Consider the following 26,576-nt stretch of genomic DNA (forward strand, 5'->3'; position numbering starts at 1 on the left):
TATCACGGACTGAGGTTGCAAAACCTTTTTTACCCAATAATTTCATTGGTAACATTGCACCTTACTAAATCTGAAAGTATTAATGAGAATAGATTTTCTTAATGATTATTGCAGTCAACACTTTAAAGATAATCATTATTATTTGGATAGTGGAAGTTGTTAATTTCTCTATATTCCAAACAGTTGTAGTTTGCAAAATAAAAGGATTCATGAAGGATAATATTCACAAAAGTAATTTTGATTAATGAATTTATAATGCACTCTATTTTAAACAATTGTTTTAGTATTCATACCTTGASTTCATACATATTTTCCCAAACAAAGAAATGAAGGGGTTCATATGAGATCCTCATTCCATGAATGTGCCATTGCTGTACTTACAGAGTATTCAGGTTCCCAGCTTGATAGATAGCAGAGCATTTCAGCCTGGTATTTCTTGGCCCTGAGCCATGCACTGCATTTTGTAATTACAGTAATTGGAGACACCAATGTCTTTTTAAGGCAGGGAAGTCTGTGCTTATTTCATTATCAGATCTTGCCAATAAATACTAGGGATGTCAKTGCGAAGTCCATGCCTTACTTCCAAGAAGTTTTATACTGGAAAACTTGTGAGTAAAATGCAAAGATCTAGAGGTGCTTTTAAAAAAGTTCAGATTMGAATATTTATGTGGTATAGATGTGTGGTTCTTTGGGAAAATTCTGGATGTGTATCTGGCAGCAGTTTTGGACCCGTACTTTGTTCAGAGGGGGGAAAAAAAAAAAATTTTATTCTTGGTTTGTGTTGGTATAATGCCTTCAAACTAATGAAGSTCTTAGTTTGAAAACATTGTTTTAATTTGAAAACATTGATAGTGATGTGTTGAAAGTATTGATACTGTATAATTCCTTTTGAAACCATGACTATTTTGTAACTTCTATGGGGCCTTATGTTTTGGCTGGCTTGAAGACTTGCTTCTCCATTTCAATAACTTCAGGAAGACTTCAGATGAAGGAAATTAAGAAATATGTCTCATTTAGATTTTTTTTTCTGTAGCAGTATTCTGTTATTATATTTAAATAGGAATCATTGGACTTTGGATTGTATTAACTCTCTAGTGGCTAGAGCTCTTGCATGGATGATAGTAAAGTGTTATTCTTGGCATCACAGTGGCTGATTAGGGATTGAAATAAATTTTTTTTTCTATTTTGTGATGCATTTAGATCTTATGATCAGCTTAAGTCTGGAAGTAGCAGTTTCTCTCCATCCTTATATGTGGGTCCCCAGCTGAGATCTTTTTCTGTAGCATTCTTAGGAGAATTGAAACAACATTAGGACATRTATAGCAAGGCCTTGTAGTGGACATACCTGTTTTTTTCTGTATTTTTCTGTTCTGAAGTGCCCTATTACATTTCTTAGACCTTTCTGACAAAACTTTTTGATGTCTGTGTTTAGTGTATCTTACCCATCTTGCCAAAACTCTTCAGGGATGCTTGGTTAAAAACAATTCCTGTTCCTTTTGAGCAGAGTGCTTTGGTTTGTGGAATTCCCTAAGTGGCTGAAGAGCACTTTGGGTGCCAAGAACAGAGCAGCTCTATTAGAGTGAACCTGCCTGCTTTCCCTCTGGTTTTCCACTTTTCTGCTCCACTTCAAAGATTGGTGAAAGTGCTTCAGCTCCTTTGCCTGTGCTCAAAGGCTACTGACTCTGCATCAAAGAACACAGTGACGTTGACTTATCCTCTTATTCTCCCTGGCAGTTTTAGCAAAGGATTGTGCGATGTGAAGTGGCCAAGAATGAAAAGTGGTTTGACTTCTATTGATGTAATGCCAACAACAACTAAGCAACTCCAAGTAAAGAAACTGAAAGTGGAAAGTAGCTGAAAGGCTCAGTGTCTCAATGTTTMAGGGAGCCTTCCCAAAATAAAATAATTAGCAACACAGGACAGAACTGTTCATCTTTTATTTTTGCTGTCAGAGAACTTCTTCATCCTCATATCAAAAAAAAACCCATTAAATATTAATCAGTAGCAGCAGAATCTAAGCTTAAGTACAAAATATGATCAGAACTCAAAAAGAATCAATGAAATTTATAAAAGCAGTTTTATGTTGCCTGTCACCTTCATGCCTTAAAATCTTCCTTAATTTATTCTTTTTTTTTTTTTAACTGAGAACAAAACTTTATTTATTAACATGTTTATTGAAATGCTAGATATGATTTTATCCTGTTACCTGTAAATATAATCATCAGCTTAGATTTGGCATGAGTGACTGTCATAGAAAAGTGTGATTCATTTAAAAGATGATGAACAAATTTCACTTTGTTATGAAAGAAGATACCAGTTTCTTAAAATGAGGCTGTTAAATCCAGAATCTGGCTGTCTGATACATATCACAATAGATTTGTCCTGCAATCCCTGTTGGATCTTCAAATGGTCAGGAATTCCTTTGATACATTTTCCAACTCTTTTTTGAGATTTTATTTGAAAATATTTCTGACAGTAGTGCCAGGTCACATATGATCAATGGATGCTCTCTGGCAGTAAGTTCAATTCACTTATGTCAAATCACAGTGGTCATCTTTTAAAAGCGTTTAGTTTAACACATATTTGAGATACCACAGCTAATTCCTGTTCAAAGTCCAGGAAATTCTGTAGCATCTCTAAAACTGCTGTATGAAAGCAATCAGTTACAGTGAATTTAACCTGGTAATCAGTACCAGGGTTTGAGGTAAGGGTTTGTGCTCTGGTTCAGTTTGCGATTAGCTATAAATATTCATGAATTCTATTTGTAATGAATGTGTGCAATTCATAATTTGATAATGGACAAAGTAGAGAAATTGAGATCAGGTGTTGCTTCTCTTCCATTCCTGTTAGAATAAAGAAGTGAATAGATGATTTTTAGTCATATTCTAATAGAAAGTCTTAGTGCACTGCTTTTAAAAAGTAGCAAAGTAAATGCACTGTTTCAGAACCCCTTGGAAAGCTGAATATTCCAGCAAGGTTTTTTAAACATGCTTAGAGTACACAGAGAATTAAACGAGATTAGTCATGTCTGCCGGTTCCTATTCCTGGTTTTAGTTTTTGAACACAAAAAGCTCAAACACATGAAGCTGTAATAGGGAGATACTTCTAAATATTGGTGCAATTTTTTCAGTGTTTGGAAACAATATTTTTGGCTTTATACCACTTTCCTGTTTCCAGGCAAAAGCCACAGTTTTTCTGCTTTTTACTCTTTTCCAAAASAGTAGCTGAAACCTCAAGGTCTATTCAGGGATCTCTGCCCAGTTTAAAGCTTTATAAACTCCAGTCCTGCCACATGGTAGCATGTAAATTCCTTACTATTTCATTTCTMGCCAGGTAGTAGTTTTCCAGCAGAAAATGGCTGTCTTAACGTTCTTGGTAGGGRAAAGTTTGGCAGTTTTAGCTATTCTCTTTCTACGTTCTTAAAGAATATATCAGTACCATTTACTATTGTTGGGTTTTAATTCTCAAGGGAATTTTGCCTGGTGTTACAGTACTCCTGAGTTTTTGTGGTGACTGCTGCATAAGGGACCTCAGGTTATGGGGAGGCCACATCTTTTTGTAACTCAAATGACTGGAGGCAATCATCTCAATGGAGTGCAAGTTGTTTACTTTTCAGATGTGCTCATTGTCATTAGTTTTTATGGACTTCCTTCGGCAGCTTTGCAGTGATGAAATGGCCTCRCTGAAGCATGATTGAAAGACAAGCTGATGAAAACTACCAATGTCTGTTCATCGAAAAGAGATCATTTCAAACCAATCTATTTTACTTTTTTGATGACCCAGTAGTTAGGGAATATTAGGTGCCATATTTAGACTCTGGAAAGTTCTTTACAGTCTCTGCCCTGACTTTTTTGTGAGAGAAAATTTACAAAACCTCCCTTTTCAACAGGAGGAAGATTGAAAGTGTTGATGCTGGTGCAAAGAGTACACCTGAAAACTACAGAATATATATATATATATAACATATGTAAAAATATTTATATATTTTTTATAAAAATTTATATATTTTTTTATATTTGTTATAATATATAATTAATATATATAATATATAATATAGGGACAGGATCAGGTTGTTTTAGAGAACATGATCAAAATTAGGACTTGAGAAGTAGAAGTAATGGCCTGGGATCAACATGATGAAATTTAACTGCAAGGTTTGGAATAAGMAAGAACAAACAGGTGAAATATAAGAGATAAAATGTAGAGGTAAAACTGCAATAAAAAGATATAGGCGTTGCACTGACTTAAAAAATTAGAAGAGGCACTAATCTGTGAAAGATTTCTGTGTATGAAACTGATGAGAACTTGTCTGAAATGCAGTGTCGATTTTTTGATAATTTTTAAAGTTTTAAATTCTAGAGAGAATGAAAGAGATTAATGGGATTGATTATGAAGTCAGAATGTGATTTATGAGATAATTGAAGGAGTGAAGCAGATGAACTTGGTTAATTTGGGAAGTAAATAAAGATAGTTGCAGGAAAAAGATTTTTTTTTGTGGCAATAAAACATCAGCTAGCATTTCAGGGTGAGTACCAAGGAAATTCTCTTTCCTCTTACAATCWTAAAAATCCAGAAGAAAATGAAAGTAAATATTATTCTGACAATACTGTCACTAATTTTAAATTATAAAAATATGGATTATACAAATATATTCAGATCAGTGAAAAAGGCTAGATAGACTAAAGTCAGGATCAGTCTCYTGAAGTAAATTTTAACTCTACCTTTCTGACTTTCTGTGCTGGTGCCATGCAGGTGATTTCTAGTTTTCAACTGTATTTCTGGCATATTTGCTCACAGCATTTCTCATTCTATGTTTCATTTTTCCTTTTTTTTCTTTCTCAGTGTCATTAGTCTTAATACAGTGGATTCTTTTAAAAAGTAAATAAATACCCATACTGTACTGTGGTATTTACTTTACCACTCTTTCCCTATATTTAGAATGTATACAGCAATGAGGTATTTATACTATGCCATGGTAAATGTTTACTTTCAGTGGTGCCCACTGTACTTATTTTCCATCTTTACTGAGCTTAAATTTTAGTTYGTCTTTAATTTCCATATAGTTCCATTCCATATGATTTTCTCTGCCTTCCAACATAAGTGAAAATATATCCAATTAAAATGTTACCACTGTTGAGTAGTTTTTAAAATTATTTTTACTGGAAAATGTTTTTTGAGCTACTGACCTTTGCAGTTCTGTTGCAATTCCTTTTTGTATAATAGGTGGACTCTTATGCTGATGTGGCTTGGATGAGAATGTACACTTTTGATTTAACACCCATACAAATGGCAGGATTCATCTCACCAAGCTTTTGATGTCTGTGGCGTAGATGTCTGCATTTGAGCCAGTTTCCTTTATAATTAGTAGAGAAAAAATAATTTTCAACACAGTTTATCTCAGCTAAAAGTGGGTATCTAAAATTATCTCTCTATAGATGCTTATTGGTTTATATAACTGCAAAAGTTGTTTAGACGATTAGTTTAGATGTAGGTATCTGCTTTGAAGCTTCAGGGGAGGTTAATCCCACTCCATGTAATTTATTTGGTTCTTGATGAATTTTAATTTAAGCTATGGTAGGCTCACTGAAACAACAGCTCTTTCAATAAGCAGAACATTTCTTTAGGGTCTACACACTACTTGATCTACTTGTTGACAGATGTTAAATACCAAAATTTGTAGTCCAGTCTGTAAAGTTAAACTGGTATTAGTTGGGGTTTATTTTAATGTGATRATGTTGTAAACCAGAAGCAGTCAGAAGATCCATATTGGCTGCACCATCCCTGCTTCAAAATGAGKTGCAGTGTCCTGGGGTGGAAGAAGTTGGTGGCTGGAGGCAGTGACTGCTGCTGCCRYTCAGCTGAACCTGCCCAGCTGGGTRTTGGCTTCAGCCAGGGTAGTGTATGAGAACATTGGTGAAATGCTGATAATTTGAATATCTGTGTGTCTTTGATAGTGCACTAAGTTTTAGCAGGGTACTGATGTAAGGAATTCCCGTGTTGGCATGTGTTGTGGTGCCATTGGAACAGATTTGTAGAGCAAAAAATATATGATGCTGAGAACCTGACATTCATGTTAACTGAAGTTCAGAGGGGTTATTTTTTGCTGGATCTTTGTGTGGACTGAATACCCATGAACAATTGCAAAATGCACTTCTGGAGCACAGTTTCTGCTTATTCATCTGGAAAGATTCTATTTTTTATTCCAAGAGTGCTCTGTGATACATCGTAATTGGGAGTGATCAGGATTTTAATTTGAAAGCACCTTTCTGATCTAAATAAAATAAAAAAAAACAAACCTGAAAAAGTAATCCACTTTGAATTAAGTCATGAATAGATTGGACTGCAACCCAGACTCCATGTTAATTTTCTGAGTGAATATTTTAGATAATAGATCTGTATGAACTCTTTAGAAATGCAGCAGAAATGGCATTAATAATCATGATACKCAGATGGTATGAATGTTGTTTTATAAAGCTGGAACAGGAAGGTATACAGCCTTTGTGAGATCATGAGACTGAAGTATGTAGGGCTAAAGTTTTCTTCTCTTACTATAAAATAGATGCTTGCAGAATCTGTTGACTTTAGTCAATGTTGCTGCTKTCCATAGAGCCTCAAATATAAGTTTGGCATAAATAGGAATTTTACTGTGTGGATACAGTGCTTTGGTTAGCACAAACATCTGAGCTGTAGACTGTGCCATATTGTCAGTGGTGGGCTCCTCAGAGTAGATGATGAAATCAAGTCAAGAGCATGTTGAGCATTGAACTGAGAGGTTTTGTGTGTGGATGAATTATACCATGGGAAGAACATGCTTCAAAGCAATGCTGTGTAAAAAGTTTATGTAGACCATTTCTGTCACACAGGAGTGTACAAGAATAAAAGGGAAGTGGTGATGCCAATAAATTTCTACAGAGAAAGATGTGTCTCTTTCGGTATTTGAAGAGGGATCATGATGAGGTCAAGTTTTCACAGATTGAAATTTCCCAAATCAATGGATGATCACATGTTATTTCATGTAGCTTTGGTGAACAATTTTTTATGCATGCAGATAATTAACACTGAAGCAAATGCTGTCTTGAAAATTTTACTCAGGGAAAATGCAGTTTATGAGCCAGAAAGCTCTATTTCTCATGAAAACTGTTTTCAATACTATCATGAAAGAAATTGGCACTGGAGATTGAGTAGCACRAAATGGTACAGCACATAGCATTTTCTGAGACTTTCCTTGTAACGATTTGTATGTGTCTTAGCCTCTTTTGTKTAAAGCAGGAAAGTACATGTGTTTCTCAAAGCAGATGCAGCTGAGAAKTTGATGTACATGAGGAGAGAGAAAGAGAGGCACATAGCTTGGTAGCTGCAACCACTTTGACATCATGATCACTGATGGACAAGAGGAGAAAAATCCTTTGTACTTACCTGACGTAGAGACAGGAAAAGACATCTTTTGGTCTTTGTAATTAGCATCACAGARGGATATTCTCTTGAAAGTGGAAGCATGCAATATTTGGAAAGCAAAAGAGCATTTTTCAATTTAGGACATGCTAACAATTCTTTTTACACTGGTTGCTACTCTAGCAGTGTTCTGCAAAACAAAAGGAAGWGTTTCAAGGAGGTTTGTACTGCTGTATGGTAGATTTCTGGGTCCTCACTGTTCTTTTTGAAGTCTKGGGTGACATTTGCTTTCTTTTAGTCCTCAGGCACCACTGTGATCTCCACAACCTTTCAAACGTGATTGTGAGCAGCCTCACTATGGTGTCCTCCAGGTGTCTCAGCACTCTTGGATGCATCCTGTTAGGGCCCATAGACTTGTGGATGTCAGGTTTGGCAAGGTGCTCTCTCASCCAATCCTCCTTGACCAAGATAAAGTCTTCCTTCCCAAATTCCTTTACCCTACTTTTGTCGATCAGAGATCCCTGAGGGCTGCTCTTGTCAGTGAAYCCCAATGCAAAGGTGTTCAGTAACTGCCTTCTCTGTGTCCTCTATTACCAGGGTTCCCGCTTCATTTAGCCACCCTATCCTTTGTTTTCCTTTTTTTATGGATGTATTTGAACAAGCCCTTTTTTTTTGTCCATGTCCTACTTGGTCAGATCTAATTCCTGATTGGCCTTGGCCTTCCTTCTCTCATTTTTACTTCCTCTGACACTTGGAAAGAGGCCTGACCCTGCTCCCATCTCCTGTGTATTTCCTAGCTATGCTTGAGCAATGACAGAAGTTCTTTATTCATCTGCTCAGGTCTTTTGCCCCCTTTGCCTGATTTCTTGTTCATCAGCATGCAGCATTCTTGATCCCAGAGAAAATGCTCCTTGAATATGAAATTTCCCTCTTTTTATTAAAAGCCATTAGAGCAATCCTGGAGTTTGAGAAAACTTTTCATTTCTGCAGTGATTTGGGTTTGTGTTTTATGGCTTCTGTCTTAGTAGGCCTTGGAGACACAGGTAACTGACTTCTAATCACTTCTGTCTCTGTTTCTTCTACTGGCTGCAGGGGATTAGTGGGGTTTTATTCTCACTTTTGCTTTGTAGTCTCTGGTAATCAAGAAAGTGACTTTAATCTCTTGAAAATTCTTTGTAACTGGGACTTTTGGACATTCTTCCAGAATGTTTCATAAAATTGATATTCCTTAGTAGAGGGATTTTTTTTTAATTTTAACTTCTGTTGAAAACATTTCAAGAAGTGGTGGCTTTAATGAGAAAATGAGCTTATTGAACAATAAATACTGCATTTAAGGAGGTTTATTCCTGTAGTGCAATTTACACTTGACCGATTTTTTTACATCTGAATATGTAACACTTTTGATATTTACTCCATCACACATCAAAACAATACTTAAGTGATTTAAATGAGAAAGAAATTAAGTTTTGTTTTTGTAATCATAAATGAAACTGCTTCAAGGAAAGTGTGTTATGGTGAGGCTCACCCCATTGTAAATTGTAAATAAACAGTGTGGGAAACATCAATCGGACAAATTTAAGCAAGGATTAGGGTGATTGCATCMTGATGAACCTTAAACTATGATCTCTTTCCCTTAATTAGTAGAGCAGGTTCCTACCTGAAATAACTTTGCACATGCAAACCTATTCTTGAAATCTTGAATGACCATGCAATGGACAAAAATATCCACACACCCCAAGCTCCTCATTGCTGATACTGTCTGCTCTGCTGTGCTTCCTGTGAAGAGGTGCTTTGCTCAGATATGAATATTCCTTTGCTGCATCTAAGATTGTAACCTAGAAAGTGGAAAATGTGCTTATCTCTGGCTAGGCAAGCGGGGTAAAGGGARTAAAGGCAGTTTTATACTGCGGATGAAGGCAAATAAACAGTTAAAAAAGGCGAAAATTTTTTAAAGACCATATCCAATTTTGACAGTACTTGGAGTGTGGGTATTCATCTGTCAGGAGGATTAATGATGAATTTAAGTTTTTCATCAAAAAGCTGTTCTTGCAGAGTTCTGGATGGTTCTGTCATGCGTAGCTTTCATCACTCTTTAAAGAAAATGTTGTTAAAGGTGACTACTTCACAAGCTTGAAGAGTTGATTCAAGCAGCTACTATTGATTGCTTAGTTCTAATCTTAAAAAAGTATCATTATTTCAGTTAAAATAGCTGCAGAAAATATTTTTAAACTTGTGTGGTGTGAAAAATAGAAAACAGTACAATTCCTTTAACCATGACTGCTGCTCTTAAGAGATGAAAATGTGGGGGAGATGTTTTACAAGGAATATCKTCTGGCTTTCTGAAGCTCATAAAAGTTATAAGAAATTGTAGCCAGCCTTGGAGGTGGGAAGTTCTAAAAGTGAGTAGGTGYCCAAATTTGGCTCTATTCTAAGTCTAATTTACTCTAAATTTGTATTTCAGAGTCCAGTTGATGAAACCATTCTTAATAACAATTATTTGGGAAATGTGTTAATTTTATGACCTGTTCATGCTAAGAGCTAAATCTGCATATTATAAGATTTTGCGGTGACTTAATGTCATACAATATATACAACAAGCTGACAACAAACTACAACTTTTATTTTAAAAAATAAATATATCTTGTGATTTTGTAGTAGAAGATGAAGCAACTTAACTTTACAACTTTACAGCCTATAAGAACAAAGTATATACGTGGRTAGGTAATGGCCTAGGAAGGTGACTGGAAAATTGATACTGTTTTCTAAAGTCRGTGGTCTTTGTATCCATAGGTGGGTTAAAAGATTTGTTCTGTCATTATGATACTGCTTGAATATTTCTGTCAAAATAAATGTTGCATTTTGGGAGTCAAAAATGTACCATGTAACTTTTTTACTTGCTGATGRTATTAATCATAACAGACAAAATGCAATCCAATACATTAGTGACTTCTGAAGGAGAGAAGCAGGAGCAGATATTCTAGGATTAAACTGAGTGATAACAAAGTCTTTACATAATTGTGGTATTGCATAACCAAGGACAAGCTTGTTTTTAATGAGTTCTCTGATTAATAATTTGAAAACTGCATGTCAAAATCAATAGAAAAATAGATTTTAGCACTTGGAATCCATCTGTTATATTTGTCTAATCTTTGGCTGTGTTAAGGAGTTTTCTACCTTTCATCTATGCCAAAAATTAGTAGACATGATTTCCAATGTCTGCATGGGAATTTGGATCTGGAAATATTGAATTACTGTTATTTAGATAGCATAGTCTCACTTTATGRAACTGTGGGAACTTCTGATGAAATACTTGAGGTTCTGTCAAGACGTGTTTCTTTCCTGGAAGTATTCTAGTTTCCTAATTTGAGTGTTGGTATTAGAGAGCCAGATATCTGGAAAATATTTCTGCAGCTATCGGAAAATTCCAAAAGTCAAGCAGTAGTATGGATATTTTGCACAAGAGGGATGGGATCACTTTGAGCAAACCCAAGCTTAGTGCAGTAAAAACTACATAGACAGTATGGTATGATTTTTTTCAAAAATAGTATGTSTTAGTACTATGTTGAAAGAAAGAAACTTGGGTTTGCCTTTCAGCTGCAAGCCTGTTCTCCGTTAAATAATAAAACTTAGGATAAACAATAATTCGTATAATCTCTGTCTTTGACTTTTTCTAAGCATGCCTCTTACTATCATGAAAGTCTCTTTTTTTGCCAACCTAGCCATAAAATCAATGAATGACAGCCTAACTCTAGTTGTCATAATTTATAYTTGAATTGTGTATTATTTCAACAAAAGCTGATTATAGAAAAGGAAGAGGAAATTGCATTCATTTCACATAAACTATTAGTTTAGAGGAAATAAAGCCTCGTTTGAAAGCAGGTTGGATAATACCCTTTTGGCTAAGAAAAATGCCCATTACTAAAAAGAAATCTCACAAGACAGAAAATGCACTTAATTTAGCTTGGAAAATTGAACTAAGCCTTTCAGTTTCATATCCGTGCTTTATTCACTACAGCATGGCTGCACATGGTTTCTAAAGGGAATGCTGTGAAGGGATTAAAAGTTTTTTTTCTCTTGGTGAAAACATTTTTCTTTCTTACRTAAGACAAATGCAGCATAAAATTTTCAAGTCTTACTTTTCAGTCTTCTGCCTCAGTAACAGAAACTTCAAAAATTTAAAAAGTGGACAATTTTTTTTTTTTTAAGAGAACAAGATATACGCTAAATATTTCTAAGATTTCCCTTTCTTTTCTTTCAAATTTCAGACATGGGACACAGAACTGGAGAGATCTGCAGAGTCATGGGCTGAAACCTGTCTGTGGGAGCATGGACCAGCAAGCCTTCTTCCATCAATTGGACAGAATCTGGGGGCACACTGGGGAAGGTAATTTAACATACTGTTTTATTCTATATGTGAAATTTTTTAAAAAGTAACAAAATTTGTTTATCTCTTAAAGGAAAAATTATAGAAGCTACAACTTTTGGATGATCTAATACACTGCTACTGGCTTTCATAGGTACAGACCTCCAACATTTCATGTCCAAGCATGGTATGATGAAGTGAAAGATTTCACATATCCCCATCCTCATGAATGCAATCCATACTGCCCGTACAGATGCTCCGGTCCTGTTTGTACACATTACACACAGGTATGTGGGTGGGCTTGATTTTTATCAGCTCTGGAAAAAAYGGTGGAAATTTCCAGTTTGGTTGCTTAGAGTGCGCTAAACATGCAGCACAAAAGCCCAAAAAGGGCTTGTTTAGACTCCATTGCTACAAGCACTGGGTATCAGAGACAGAATGATAGAGTGATAGAYATTAGTGACAGAGTAGGGATGTCACGTGAACCTTCAGATTTCATCCTCATAAGTATCAACAGGGTTGAGGGAAAAACTCACAAACCCCAGTGTTAAACTGAGTGCTACTGCTCARTGCACTTTGTGTAATCTGGAGAGTGCTTTCCATAATATGTTGARGAAACAGCTCATGAAAAGTGTTTTCTTAAGTGAATTCCTTAAGATCTTGTTTTAGCTTCAAAAAGATTTTAAAATTGCATGGAGCCGATTTACTACATATTTCTGAAATCTGTGTTATCTAGCCTGAATTTTTGCAGAGGGATACCAGTCATGTTTTCAGTGAATGGAAAATACATCATCTTTAGATWATACTATGGTTAACAAATAATTTTTGATATAATGTTGGAAAACTTTAAAATTATTTTTAAACACTTATTTTCTGTTTATTAGCACAATTTGAAATTGTATCTAGTTTTAAAATTGAATTACCTCTATGTTCTTATTTACTATTACTATAAAAATACCTGTAATTACCCTTATATTACCATCAATACCTACATATTTATATATATATATATATATATAATGTATATTTACATATAGATTTTTTTTGGTATCTAGCTCGTCACAATACTTATCTCATACAACTCTTAAATCCTGCTGGATCTACAGATTTGACTTACCTTTAATGAATACATTTTCAATGCTTGTCATATTTGTCTCGTTTGAACATTCAAGACTTTGTCCTTCTGATTATTTTTGAGATCTGCAATGAAAGGTGGATAAAGAAGCRCAGCCACTTTAGAGTGCAGTGACATGAAAACATTTTCATTTAAAATCCATTACTTGGGTCTATTTGGTGTGTGAGTGTTTTTCTGAATGGTTTTATTTTTTGTTACCTCCATTTACTGCTGAAAAATATCTATTGCCTCAGTCTAACCAATCCAAGCCCCTCTGGGTCTTTAGGTTGTACTGAGAACTCCAGCAAACAGGAACAGAATTTCTAATTCACAATTACATGTTAATTGTAATTCCAAGAACTGGTTCTTTGTATCATGCTTTGTAACTGTTTTGCTACATTTTCAGATATATATTTAGAGCATTTGTATAAAATGAGAGCCATATCCTTTCCATCAAGGTAAAGCTTTTCTTTTCTAGCGAGGATATAACTGAATGGCCTTTTGGTAGTTGTAATTAGGTCACTTCAAGCCATTTATAACAGAGGGCTATACACCACTGGCAATTTGAGTTTTGTATATTGGAGGTTGTTTTGATTTTAAGTTAGATATCTTCATTTTCACATTATTTCCTTTTTTTCCATAGGTTGTTTGGGCTACAAGTAGCAGAATYGGCTGTGCAATTAATTTGTGTCATAACATGAACATCTGGGGGCAGATTTGGCCAAAAGCYGTCTATCTTGTATGCAATTATTCTCCTAAGTAAGTAGATTGACACYCAAAAATATCTTGAGGGGTAAAGATAACTTTATAATAGTCCAGGAAATAATCTGCAAGGAAATCAGTCTGGATTTTCTGGTTTTTGTAGTGTTACAAAATAGAGCATTGTTCCCAAACAGCCTTCGGCTGCAYAAATACTCTTGTGTGTTTTCTGGTKCTACAGTTTTCTGGCCTGCRTTTTARTATGTAYACARCAWCAGATATYTTTATTGTAGAGTGATATTTTTCTGAAAAATAAGTGTATTTCCCCACTGTGACTTAAAGGAATGTGTAACAGGAAGCCCATGGCTAAGATCAAGTTTTATAGGATATTCCATCTAGGAGAGTGGAGCCTGTTCTCATGAAGTGGAGGAATTTAGTCTTGTGGTGCTAGGCCAGTCTGAGAAGATCTTACAGCAATTTATGTCAGTTCAACAATTCTTTTCTTCATGGACTTTTCAACTACGTGTTGTATATCTGGTGTGGAATCATAGAATCATTTGGATTAAAAAAGACCCTTAAGATCATTGACTCCAGCCAGTAACCTAACACTGGCAAGTCCGCCACTAAACCATGTCCCTGAGTAACACATCCACACACCTTTTAAATAGCTCCAGGGATGGTGACTCCACCACATCCCTGGGCAGCCCAACCACATCCAGTGCTTGGCAACCCTTTCAGTGAAAAAATGCTTCCTAAYAGCCAATCTAAACCTCCCCTGGTGCAACTTTGGGCCGTTTCCTCTCATCCTATCACTTGTTACTTGGGAATATCAGAACAGTGTTAAGGTCCATGTGCCTGCTGGATTTCATAATTTATATTTTGACATATTAAGTTCTGTTTAATGTTAATATGTATATTGATTAAAGCATTTTTTGCTCTTTTTTTTTTTTTCTGATTTTGTTAAGGGGTAACTGGTGGGGTCATGCTCCTTATAAACCCGGCCGCCCCTGTTCTGCATGTCCCCCTAGTTTTGGAGGAGGTTGTAGAGAAAATCTTTGTTACAGAGGTAGGTACTGTTTCATTGGTACAACTATAAATGGGAATAGAACTGTAACCTTTCTTTTCATTTCTTTCCTCATTGTTCTTCAGCATAGTGGAATAAAATATTTTGTGTGTGTGCCCAAAGACTGGTTAGGGCCCTATTTTACTGTGGGAATTTATACTTGTGATATGTGAGGCTGAATCTCACCAGAGGGAATGGAGTGCACTGAACTCCTSCTGATAGTGCTGATTCTGGGATTTTAGTACACAAAGATGGAGACTGTGACTGTGTGCTATTTATATGCTTTTCTGTAATTACAATGAAAATCTATGCAGTCATTTGTTTACAGGGAAACAACTCACTGATATAGTCATGCGKTGTGTGAGAAATCAAGAACAAAAGCTAGAAGACATTAGTAATTAAAGAAAATGTCAGCTAGGATGATTGTTAATATCTGACTATTTTTGGAATGCTATTCATATTTTATAGCATTATATCACAGCGTATTACAAAGCTGCTACTTCTTGTCATTCTACTGTGAACAACTCATTTARTAATTTTTGTTAATTACTTTTGAGATTTCATATGGACCTTATGAAAGCTGCATGTGTGTGGCCAAATACCTTCTTTGAGGTTTTTGTCTAAGTAAGAAATGCAGATTCAGTTATGAGTGCTTCAGGGTTATTTTCATTATGTATGAATAGAAGGGCCCCATTTTCAGGTGTATGTTACTATAAAATAAGCTTRTTTAATTGCACCTTATCTATAAACTTGGTAAAACTCTGCCCGTGTGTAGCAGATACTGTCTTTTTTCCATTGGTTTTCTGATGGCATAAAGATACTAAAACGTCAGTGTCTTTAAGGAGGATTAAGAGCAGTTTCATACTTCAATTGGGCTACAAGAGCTGAGGAAAAAGTATATCTCTGCTCACTATCACAAACATACTTGAGGTGTTTTACTGTTCATGAGTTCTCCACCTTGTGAAGCAGTGGAAGGTTTTCTTTGCTTTCTTGCTTTCATTTGTCCACYATTTTATTGATAACAAACCCATTCTACCAAAACACAGTAGGGGATTTACATTCCACAGTGATTTTTTTTTTTTTCTGAGATTTTATTTTTTTGACCATTTTCTGAAACAGAGGATTCAGAAAGACCTTATTCTCCCCGCGAACCAGAAGAGGAAACCAATGAGATTGAACGCCAGCGATCCAAAGCCCAAGATACAACTGTTCAAAGCCGGCCAAGAACACACCAACCTTCAGCCTCCACAGGCACTGATGACAGTGAGAAAAATGAAGTGATAAGCACACAGCAAATGTGTAAGGAATTTACCTGGTTTGCAAGTGGTCAAAAAAATTGAATTATCTGGTATCAAGTTCATTGCAGTGAATTTGCTTTTTGCTTGTTTTAGCTCAGATTGTTTCATGTGAAGTAAGGCTAAGAGATCAGTGCAAAGGAACGACTTGCAATAGGTATGGTAAATTTTACAGTTGTCATTTTGAGATTTTTCTGAAAGGCCGTATTTGTACATCAGTTGGAATATTTTCCCTTTTTGTAATCCCAGGATTTAAGACCAAGTTGTATTTAATTCTCTTAGGTATGAATGTCCTGCTGGCTGTTTGGACAGCAAAGCCAAAGTTATTGGAAGYGTACATTATGAAATGGTAAATACTTTTAAATTAGATTTTGTACTGGTAGAGTGTTTAATGAAATGTCTTTTCTGCTGGCATACTAGTTTAAATCATATTAAGAATGGATTTTGAGGATGTCAGCATTCACCAAAAGTAAAAGCTTACACCAAATGTTTAAGATAGCATCAGATGACCTAAATTTGCATCTGCTTTTTGTATGTACTGTGCAAATGTACTTCATACTTGCACATACACAGAAGCAGAATGTTTGTGTCCACATATTAGCATGCAAATATGTGAAGGTGTGACTAAAGGAGAAGTACAGCAATTTGTGGGTATGTTTGTATAAATTGTTTCAGTAAGATGGGCCTGCTTGTGTAACCTTAATACTGGCTGGGCTGAGACGAAATCATGTACTCTGTAGAATTGGAAAAAAACATAGAAAATGACAGTTCCTGAGAAAAAGTACACTGTAAATGAGAATAGTTTATWTCTGAGTAAGGCAAAGGGGTGGTTTATTTGTTTGAAATTATACCTACACAGACCAAGTCAAACATAATAGACTCTTACCAAGTTTTTAATGACACMTTTGAATTAAAACCTGGGTTTTGTCTAACATGGATCTGCTTTTCCTGCTCTGTTTTTCAGCAATCCAGTATCTGTAAAGCTGCCATACATTATGGCATCCTAGACAATGAAGGTGGCTGGGTTGATGTCACCAGGCAAGGGAGGAAAAATTACTTTATCAAGTCTTACAGAAATGGCGTTCAGTCAATTGGGTAAGTTTTTTYTTAAAATGTATGAAAAGGTTTTCACCTGTTTATTTCCTACAAAATATATCACTTTTTTAACAATATTTTGCTATACTTTTTGTGATAAAGAAAATGAAAATGCTATAAAAAGGCACGTGGATATAGAGGTATTTTATCCATTTTGAAACTTTAGCCAGTGTTTTATGGTGGACAGAAAATTGGCACTATAATAATGTGAAAGAAGGTTAAATAATTTATAGAAATGCTTAGACGGTAAGTTAGTCTTTGTAGTTCATTTTATTAACTAAATATAGTTTATATTGAGAGCATTTAGTTAATTAATTGGTAAAGATATATATTTATTGTCAAAAACTAGTACGTATTGACAGGTTGTTTTGTGTTTTGGACATGAACAGAGCAATCTATGACAGTTAACAAAGCAATAATATTACAAATTTGTGATTGTAAATGACCCTGTTGCAGTGTACATATGAACTAAGATGAAAATACAGTTCCACAATTTTTAAATATGACATTTTGCACAAGTATTTTGCACACTTTCCACACTGGCCAGTGATGGAAAAATATTCCATACTGTGGAAACTTCATTTGGAGGTGTACTGCACTGTTGAGGGGCTTTCCTTAAGACTGGAATGTGAAAACAGCTCCAAATACTTGTAGACAAGCTAAAAGAAAACCCRGAAAAGCAATGCATAGAAGAGGAGAATGCTTGGCTGTTTCATATGTAATCATSCAATGATAGAAAAACATCAATATTAGTATGTTTGGATCGAAAGTGTTATTATTATTTGGAAATTACACCTCACTAAATCAATGTATTCGTCAGAGCTGTACACTGCTGTCCTTGCTTCTGTCTGTTGTTAGTATGTGTGTAATTGTGGAATGTGTGCAGGATGTAGGGGTAATATTGAGCTGAAAGAAAACAGATTTTTTTGAGGGATATATTTGGCTCAGATGTAAATCCAAGAGTCAAGGGGACAGGTAATTGTCAGAGGCTGTGCTCTCACTCTGTGCTGTGCAAACAAATGACACAGGCTATGACAACTGTRACTTTTCAACAACTTCTCTTTTCAWCAATGTCTRCTCCAGCAGAGAGAGGAGCACTGGCCTGGTTGAATAAATTCAGTGGCCTGTAATTTGGTCTGCCTGGGTARCACTTACCTAAGACATTGATATCAATGAGTTGCTTTGGATCTTCTCATGACCTGACTGTGGTTTGATTTACCTGTCTAAAATGAAGATACAGACAAATATTTCTATTTTTTTTACCTGCTTTGAGACAAAGAGAGAAATAAACCTTGATCATATCAATACTAACATATTAGGAACCAGCTTTCTTACAAATGTAGGAATAGATAAGCTGTAAAAAAAAAAAAAAACTGAACTGGAAACAATAGATTTTCCATCAGCTGATATCTCTGTGTTTCTGTGTTATGAGACAAAACGGTATGAGTGTCCAGCCAATAGAGTATGTTTAGCAAGTATACTCTGAGAATTGGAWCTCAGAGCAAGGTATTTTGGCTGTGGAATAAATAAGGATTATTTACCAGAGTTTCAAACCTTCAAAAGACCCATCAGTAAGGCAGGGGGTGCCTGATATTAGAATCAGAGGCATATCCCATGAGCTGAAAGGGAGGAAAATAGAAGATAGAAGGGGAGTAAACTAGAAATGTTTATCAATTTGTAATGAAACACATAACATAAGCTATATACCTGACTTCTTTTAACACCAGGAAGCAGAAAGATCTGGGTGCCATAGATTACTGAGAAAAAAGAACTCTTACATGTTATACTGGATTCCTAACAATGCTGATGATAACAGGAGACACAAGATCCACAAGCAAAATTAAATAAAATGTTTCAGAAAGGCTGTGAAGAGAAACTCTTCTCAGAGTTGGTGTTGTTTATAGGAATGAACCTTTAGCAGAAAGTGAGTGATCTCATCTGGTAGATGAAGCCTCTGAGCAGCCACACGCATTATGAGGGACCAATATGTTGCATAATTGGTTCCTACCACACATTCTCTTAGCAAATTAAATTCCTGAAAGAGTTTAACATGCATTCCTGTTTTTGAAACAGATTCACTTGGAATAGAAAGTAAATGTGTCATTGCAATAATTAGATTCCCAACTGGGAAGAAGGGGGTGCAGTGAGTAAAAACTGGTTGGGTTTATTTCCACATGGTCTAATGAAAATTCTTCTAGCTAAAAGYAATCACTGAAATATGTTATTTACTCATAATTTCTATTATTTCTTCTTCAGAAAATACCAGTCTGCCAACTCCTTCACTGTCTCTAAAGTAACAGGTTAGCATTTATTTCTTATAAGCTCAGTACTACTCTGTTTTTTGTAAATAGCACGCATTTACTTGTTTCTGTTTTGTTTTCTTCAGTTCAGGCTATCACCTGTGAAACAACAGTGGAACAACTGTGCCCATTTCAAAAACCAGCCTCACACTGTCCAAGGTAAAATTCATAAAATGTTAKTAATTTAATGTGCTGCTATATTCTCTGCCATTTATTATCTATCTTAAGTTGTCTTAAATTGTGAGAAAGGTGACAACAGTAGCTGTAAAAATTAAGTCAGAAATGTTCAGGTGATGTTTTAGTCTTTGGTCTCAGTGGAAGGCCAGATAGGTAAAGATGATCTGAAAGATTTTTCGTTAGGAAAATCATTCATAAAGATCCTGTTGCTAATCTTAGTGGAATCATTGGACTAAAGACAGTGAACGAAAGTGCATTTTTATTTTTCATTGTCCATTATTTTATATATATACACCTTGGGCAAAGTACACTTTATTTCAATTTATTTACCTGTAAAACAGATACAACAGAAGGATAAAATTCAGATATTTATTATAAAAGTTRCCAGTTTGCTTGAGAGCTCTGGAAAAACTGGATTAAAAAAAAATTGGAAATAAGGTAAGGTTTGGTCTGCAGGYTGGCTTTAAATATCTGTGCCATTTCTTTGAAGCCTGTGTTTTAACTCTTCGAAAGGYGCCTGTACCGCAATATTTTGACAAAGGAATTTGGTAACAGTTCTTAAAACCATAGATGAGTCAAAGGTAAATACACAGTAGCACAATTTACCGCAAATTAAGCTGGAGATATCCACAGGATTACTTTCATAGCAATCCTACAGCCAACACAGGAARCAAGTACAAAGCCAAAACTGCTGGGAAAACATCCCTTCATGTAGCACTTGGGTCCATGGACTTGCCTGGTGTTTGGCTATGACTCCTGGCTTTCTGTCTGGAAGATGTGGAGAAGTAAGCTAAGGAGTGGAACACAGGAATGGATGGGTAYAATCTCAGACTTCTATATTTTTCTTTTTTTTTTCCTTCATTATTAAAAACAAAAACTAGCTTCATTAAGAGAAAAATAGGCTTTGTCTTTAGGAAAATTATATAATAAATATAAGGTTAAAAATTACTTAATTCTGATGCGTCAGCTTAAGGAACTTCACAACAGCAGCGTTTCCTTCAAGATTCTGTGCAGGCTCYTAATTCTGAAAATGTAGTCTGAGGAATTACAAGCAGTAGTCAGCCATGGCATTGATTACACAACCTCATTTTTCCCTCTTACTCCCAAATCATAAATCAGCAGGTCTTCAACAGGCTTCTTTGACTTCTTGCTTCCTTCTGACAAAAATATCTTTTCTGACTGTGTCAACCTGTTTTAGTTACTTGTATGGTAAGACTAACATGCCTAAGTGATGTGTCTTATCAAACATTGCTTGGAACCCAGATAACATCTTGGAGAAAAACACTTGCCCAGGGCTGGTTTGTGTAGGGCAGCTCCATTTTTAAAAATTAAATACTTCACAGTAGACCTGGAGTCCACAAAGGGATCTTTCTTGCAACATATCACAATTAGTAAGATGCTGATGCCTTCTGTACTACTGTTGTCTTCTCACATGGTTTTCCTGAGCATTTTGAAGCCACAGAAGACAGAGAAAGTTTTCCTCAATGGTTAACAAAATGCRGTTAATAAAGACAGTCTTTGTTTTGGTAGGTTTCTGATTTCCTACAGTCAGCTAGGAATCTCGCTACTTTCTGACAGTTTTCATTCTAGCCATGGATGCCAGTGCTCATCTTCATTATAAGCTGCTAAATTGGCTTGCATCACCAAGCTGTTAGCATCAGAGCAGGTCCTCACTCAGATCTGCCTCTTCTGAGAAGGCATCTGACTGTACATTTTGTATAGTATGCTTAGGATCAGATTAATTACAGAATAATGAACAGTCTCTCTTCTCACTGACTTTTCTACTKGCCTCACATATGCTGGACAAGAACTCCATCTGCTTATCCAAAGGAAAGAAGATCAGGCTTTGTTAAAATAAGATTTTAGGCACTTCATTGTGAACCTCAGCACATCAGTAATGCCTTCACCAGTATAGTCAAAGCCTCAAAAATGGGCATCTTTTAAATAGTATTATACGTACAGATAATCAACTTGGTTTATACTTAATAATGCTGTCATTGTAGATGATATTGTAATGATCTGATACACTTCCTAACTGTTTGTGGTTTGTTTTTGATCTTTCAGGGTGTACTGTCCTCACAACTGTATGCAGKCAAATCCACACTACGCCCGTGTAATTGGTACACGAATTTATTCTGATGTAAGTGTATGGTTCTACATTGTGTTGTATAATGAGATAAAATTCTATGAAAGAACTTACCATGTAGATATAATAAGATAGAGTATTCATGTACAGTTTTTTTCCATATTCTGACTTTTCACAGTCTTTTCAAAAGTTTTCAGAGGCTTCCCTTTCAGTTAGCAGTAGTCACCTACTGAAGATATAGAAAGTTATTTTAAAATTCATTCTGGCTTCACTAGTCTTTGGACCCATGCTTTAAATTCTTTGTCAAAATTCCTACTGATTTGTTCAACATTAGCAGTGTATATTCATTTAAACCCTTGCAATTTAGGTCCTGATGCAACCATAACTTCTTTCAGACTATATAAAAAATATTATCTTAAAATAAATGTCCACAGTCTCATTATTTTGACTATTTCTTATCCATGTGGATGGCTAAATATTTGCAACAGATTTTTTATATATTTTTGTAAAGTATCTCATGTTGTCATATTATTTTAACGGACTGGTTTCTTGTCATTCTGTGTCCTGGTCAACTTTTTTGCCCTGTCTTTTCCACAACATGTTTAGTTATGAAATGGGTAAAAAAACTGAAAATACTGTTCTATKTTATGCCCCTCATTTGTCATCTCCATTGTACCGAAATGTGTGTAGCCATATTGCTTTTAGGATAAAATGGACATAAATACATGTAAGAAACCAGAGATGGGAGTCTTYTTATCAACTTCAGATGCTGTCAGGGTAGATATTTGCACTGAAGGTGCTGCTCTAGATTATGCTTGGAGCAGTTTGCAATACAGAGAGTTTAGTGGTAAAGGAGATAAATAGGTATCTGCAGAGCAGAATTAATTTGATTTTTTTCAGGGGTCTACCTTCTTTCAGGGCTACAGATCAAAAAATCTTTAGATRTTTTATCTAAAGAGTTTGACAGAGCTGTGTAATTTTATAGCATGTGAATACTTTGGTCATACTAATTTTTGTTTAGTAACCATATATGGAAATCTTCTCTGAAAATTTTACAAAAGTATTCACAATTCTCTGATATGATAAAATATAAAGAATATGATGTAAAAAGCTATTAAATAGCTCCAYATTCCTGTGATGGCGTGTTAAAGACACTTGTGGTTTAAATGCCTTCATAGAGTAATGCTGTGCTATGGTAGATATTGGTGTTCGTTGAGCATCTGAGACAGGAAAATCATATGGCAGCTTGGTATTCAGATCCTATGACCTGTTAAAAGTACTAACAAATTTAGGAGTGTTCACAGCACAGTAATAAAGCAGGGCCATATAATGCTGTATGAAGTGTTTATGCTAACTTTAAAATACTGCCTTAGGTATCCTTTGTTCATCAAAACTGAAGAAACAATCCCTGATCTTTGATAAAGTCTTCCAGAATGTGACACAAGAGTGCTGGTGTAAACCATAAATAGAATGCTGAATTTTGTGATAGACGTAGGGAAATCCTGTTCTGCTTAAATCATCTGGAGGCTTACCTTAGTGGTTCAAGGAGGAGTGTTCTGGGTGACATAATACTGAGCATGGGAAATATTACAGCATCGGTAGTGGAATCTGATTCCATTTAGATGAATGTCTAATTGTCTTATTCCAAGACAATGAGAAGTTCTTGAGTGATAAGGACAGATAATACTTTGTGAATAAGATATATTCCATATATATTGATAAAACTCTATGGACCTATTCATATCCATTCTTACAAGCTAATTCATACTTACAAATGTATACTCATTTTTTATGTACTCAAAAAATATGCACATTGATTTTCCAGTCTCATCTGGAATGCAGCATCAGAACATCAGTTTATTTGTCATCTCAARTAGCCTCTGAGCTGCCTTCATCAACCCCAGTTTTCTGATCTCTCCTTTTCCACATATTCCTTGCAAGTGTCTTCCCTTCACCTTTGAAATGTTCTGCATCAGCCCAGCCATACYTGATTGATCCAGTTGTGGTACCTGCCCTAACAATGGCCCCATCCTTTGCTGGAGAGTTTCCAACAAGTAGTCTGTCTCTTCTGTCAAAATCTCATCCCTTGACTTTTCCTTTCCTTTTTACTTGACTAAAAATTTCCAAATAACATCGAAACAGCCAGTATCTTAGCTACCCTCAAATGTAATTTTGAAGGTGTATCCCTGTCTCATAATGTATAGAATTTTGCTTAYTGTTTCAGAGGTGAAAAAAGTGATCTTCCCCCAATTGTATTTCTAGCCTTTTTTAATATCTCCAGTGGGAACTGAAAACAAAGTTGCTGCTGTGTTATTGTACTRGGAATGAATAGAATGAATAATATCTTCTAGCTCTTCAGTGTAGTTAATTGCTTGTAAATCTCATCTTTTATGTCTTCTGACTGTAATCCTGTATTGCAGAGGCCATTTTCCCCCYGCCGGGTGTTTGAAATTGCACATGATCAGTCAGGTCTTTGGTTACTCCGCAGTATGGATAACTAAGGGATTCTGCAATCCTAACAATAAGGCATCTATTAGTGTTCCGGATATTACAAAAGTTTTGCAACCTCAGGAGGAGGAAATGTACAGAGGGATATAAATGGCATCCTTACTGCGTTGTTCAAAAACTGCATCCAGCAGTGTGGAAAGAAAAACTAGAGTATCCTTTCAAAAGATGATTTGCCTAAATATCAGATTTTTACTCCTTTAAATATTGTAACGTTAAAAGACAAACTATATATGAGTGAGCCTGTCAAGTCCTGCACTTAGAGAGTAGGAAAATCATTTGAAATTTCTGATTTTATATACCGAGGAGATTGCAAAATGGCTTTGATAACATATATAAATTATTCCAATTATGAATGGAAGCAATGCAATTTTTATTTAAATAGTGGCCCCCCTTGACCAGCTGTTGACACTTATATTGGCTAAGTTTTTAAAGGTTGCTTGTGGAGAAATCTATTGCACTGAAGACTTTTTACACCAAAAAAACTTGTCTCTAAGTGGAGATTCACTTTAGCTGGAACTGCACTCTACTATGCTACGTATTAAAGATTTGGACCTACCCCTGGAATASCTAGGAAGTTTAATTCTTCTGACAATTATCAAAATGCTGAAAGAGTAATAGCGTACTGCAAGTTTAGATAAATTATTTAAATTAACATTAATCAAGATTGCCACTGAAGAATCCTTTGGTGGGCATTATTAGTCCATAATTAGTGACKGGAGAAAAGAGGTTTCAAGCAGCTGGAAGTGCTGTTAACTTCACAGAGAATTTTCATTTTAGACCTCTATCTTCTGTGTAATGTTCAYATTATACCTTTCATCTAATTAGCTTTTAGCATTTACCCATGCCTGGATAGGAAACTGWGATTTTCCTTTTGAATATGGGTCATTTCACTGATGTTTGAGGCTTTGATATATTCTTTCATTTTAAAAGTTTCAAGAATTCAAGCATGTTCCTGATCTTTGAATTGAAATAGCCTGAAATAAATAATTTTTGCATCATGGTGAAAGTAATCTGAAAGACGAGGTCTATACTCCTATAAACTATCCTAATTCCTATGAAACCAATTTAAATACTGTAAGACTAGTAAAATTAGTCTGCAATAAGTAAAATGATTGATTCCTACACATGGTTTAAATATCTTTGTCTTCTCCTAAACAATGATGAGGTAAAAGGATGACTGTCAAGCCAATCTTTTTGTTGATTCCTTCTCAGATGTCCAGCATCTGCCGGGCAGCAGTGCACGCTGGCGTGGTCCGCAACCAGGGCGGTTACGTGGATGTTATGCCTGTGGACAAAAGAAAGGTGTACGTTGCTTCCTTTCAGAATGGGATATATTCAGAAAGGTACAGAGCCCATTTTCAAAGATTTCACTTTACTCTTGACCTCGAAAAGGTTCACAGTCTTGTGKTGTGTCTGTTTGTACCTGGGGCAGTGCTAGAAGCCAGACAAACAGGCCACAAGGGGTGATTTACAGAGCTTGTGTAACAGCTGTGGTGACTTTGGAGAACTGTGCTAGTGGAGCTGCCTGCCTCCTCTAAGCTCATAAAACATTTCTCTGAAAAGCTGCTTATGAAATAAACCTCTTATTTGCTTTGCTGGTTCTGTTGCAACCAACACAATATTTGATAAGAAAATTGCCTTTACTTCCTCRGGGATTTTTTAAAAATTAACATTAATGATGCAGGTTCATTGATTCCTGATGAACTGTTCATTAATGATTTACATGGTAGTGAACCAGTGATCCTGAATCATGAATAATACTCACAGACATTAAAATTCACTGTCATTAGAACATATTTTTAATTTCCTTTTTAAAAAATAATTTGTTAACAGTGTTTTTTGCTGAAAGAAATGGAGATGCTGTGAAAGTTCACTAGTTGTATTTAGTGTATTTGTGCATTGTATGATAATAAAACATGGCTATATTTTGCMGATTAAATTTAATCCCTGAAAGAATTTTCCAGGTTCTAAAGGAAGAAAGAGGAATTACTTTTAAAAAATGGTACCACTCTTTTTGTCCTTTAAAGCAAAGAGTGTTTCCTAGACTAAGATTGATACCTAACCAGGCTATAGTCTTTCCAAATGTGGGGGAAAAAAAAAAAAAACAAACCCTCAAAAGGTTTCTGCAGAAAATATTGAGTGTTTTGGTCTTGTTTTTAATTGACAGTAGGGTAATGTCGTCTCTCTTTATCTCAAACCTTTCAACAAATCTGGAWGCTTGTAAAATACAGATTTTCTTTGCTCAGTGTATGACTTACTTTACATATTGTTTGACTTTTCTCCATGATCATCCAGTTCCCYTAGAGTGTTTCCTTACTGACACTTTTGCCCTCCATATAAATCTTCTCCTTGACTAGAGACACTGACAGGAAAAACGTTGCAAATTTGGTCACTATTTGTACTTTATATCTAACATATGTATTGTATACTTTGTATAAATATAAATTTTAAAATATGTATAAATACACATATTTACACATAAAC

At 35.4% G+C, this 26,576-nt stretch overlaps 1 protein-coding gene across 4 annotated transcripts in view; it reads left to right on the forward strand.

Moving 5' to 3' along the window:
* Positions 1–26,576, forward strand: part of CRISPLD1 (cysteine rich secretory protein LCCL domain containing 1) — a 35,836-nt gene that overhangs the window by 6,967 nt on the left and 2,293 nt on the right. For 2 of the 4 annotated variants that reach the window (XM_057363958.1, XM_057363957.1), the window contains exons 3-14: positions 11,658–11,776; positions 11,910–12,042; positions 13,513–13,628; positions 14,534–14,634; positions 15,751–15,930; positions 16,023–16,083; positions 16,209–16,275; positions 16,891–17,021; positions 19,278–19,321; positions 19,408–19,480; positions 21,563–21,638; positions 25,305–25,559. In XM_057363958.1, the coding sequence (XP_057219941.1) occupies positions 11,658–11,776; positions 11,910–12,042; positions 13,513–13,628; positions 14,534–14,634; positions 15,751–15,930; positions 16,023–16,083; positions 16,209–16,275; positions 16,891–17,021; positions 19,278–19,321; positions 19,408–19,480; positions 21,563–21,638; positions 25,305–25,559 (1,356 nt within the window). Of the gene's footprint in view, positions 1–11,657; positions 11,777–11,909; positions 12,043–13,512; positions 13,629–14,533; positions 14,635–15,750; positions 15,931–16,022; positions 16,084–16,208; positions 16,276–16,890; positions 17,022–19,277; positions 19,322–19,407; positions 19,481–21,562; positions 21,639–25,304; positions 25,560–26,576 lie in introns of those variants that run through there. The other 2 variants (XM_057363959.1, XM_057363960.1) reach the window with 1 other exon arrangement.

The sequence above is a fragment of the Malurus melanocephalus genome, unplaced genomic scaffold (assembly GCF_030028575.1).
Source record: "Malurus melanocephalus ecotype Western Australia unplaced genomic scaffold, MMel_1.1 scaffold_32, whole genome shotgun sequence".
Lineage (NCBI taxonomy): Eukaryota > Metazoa > Chordata > Aves > Passeriformes > Maluridae > Malurus > Malurus melanocephalus.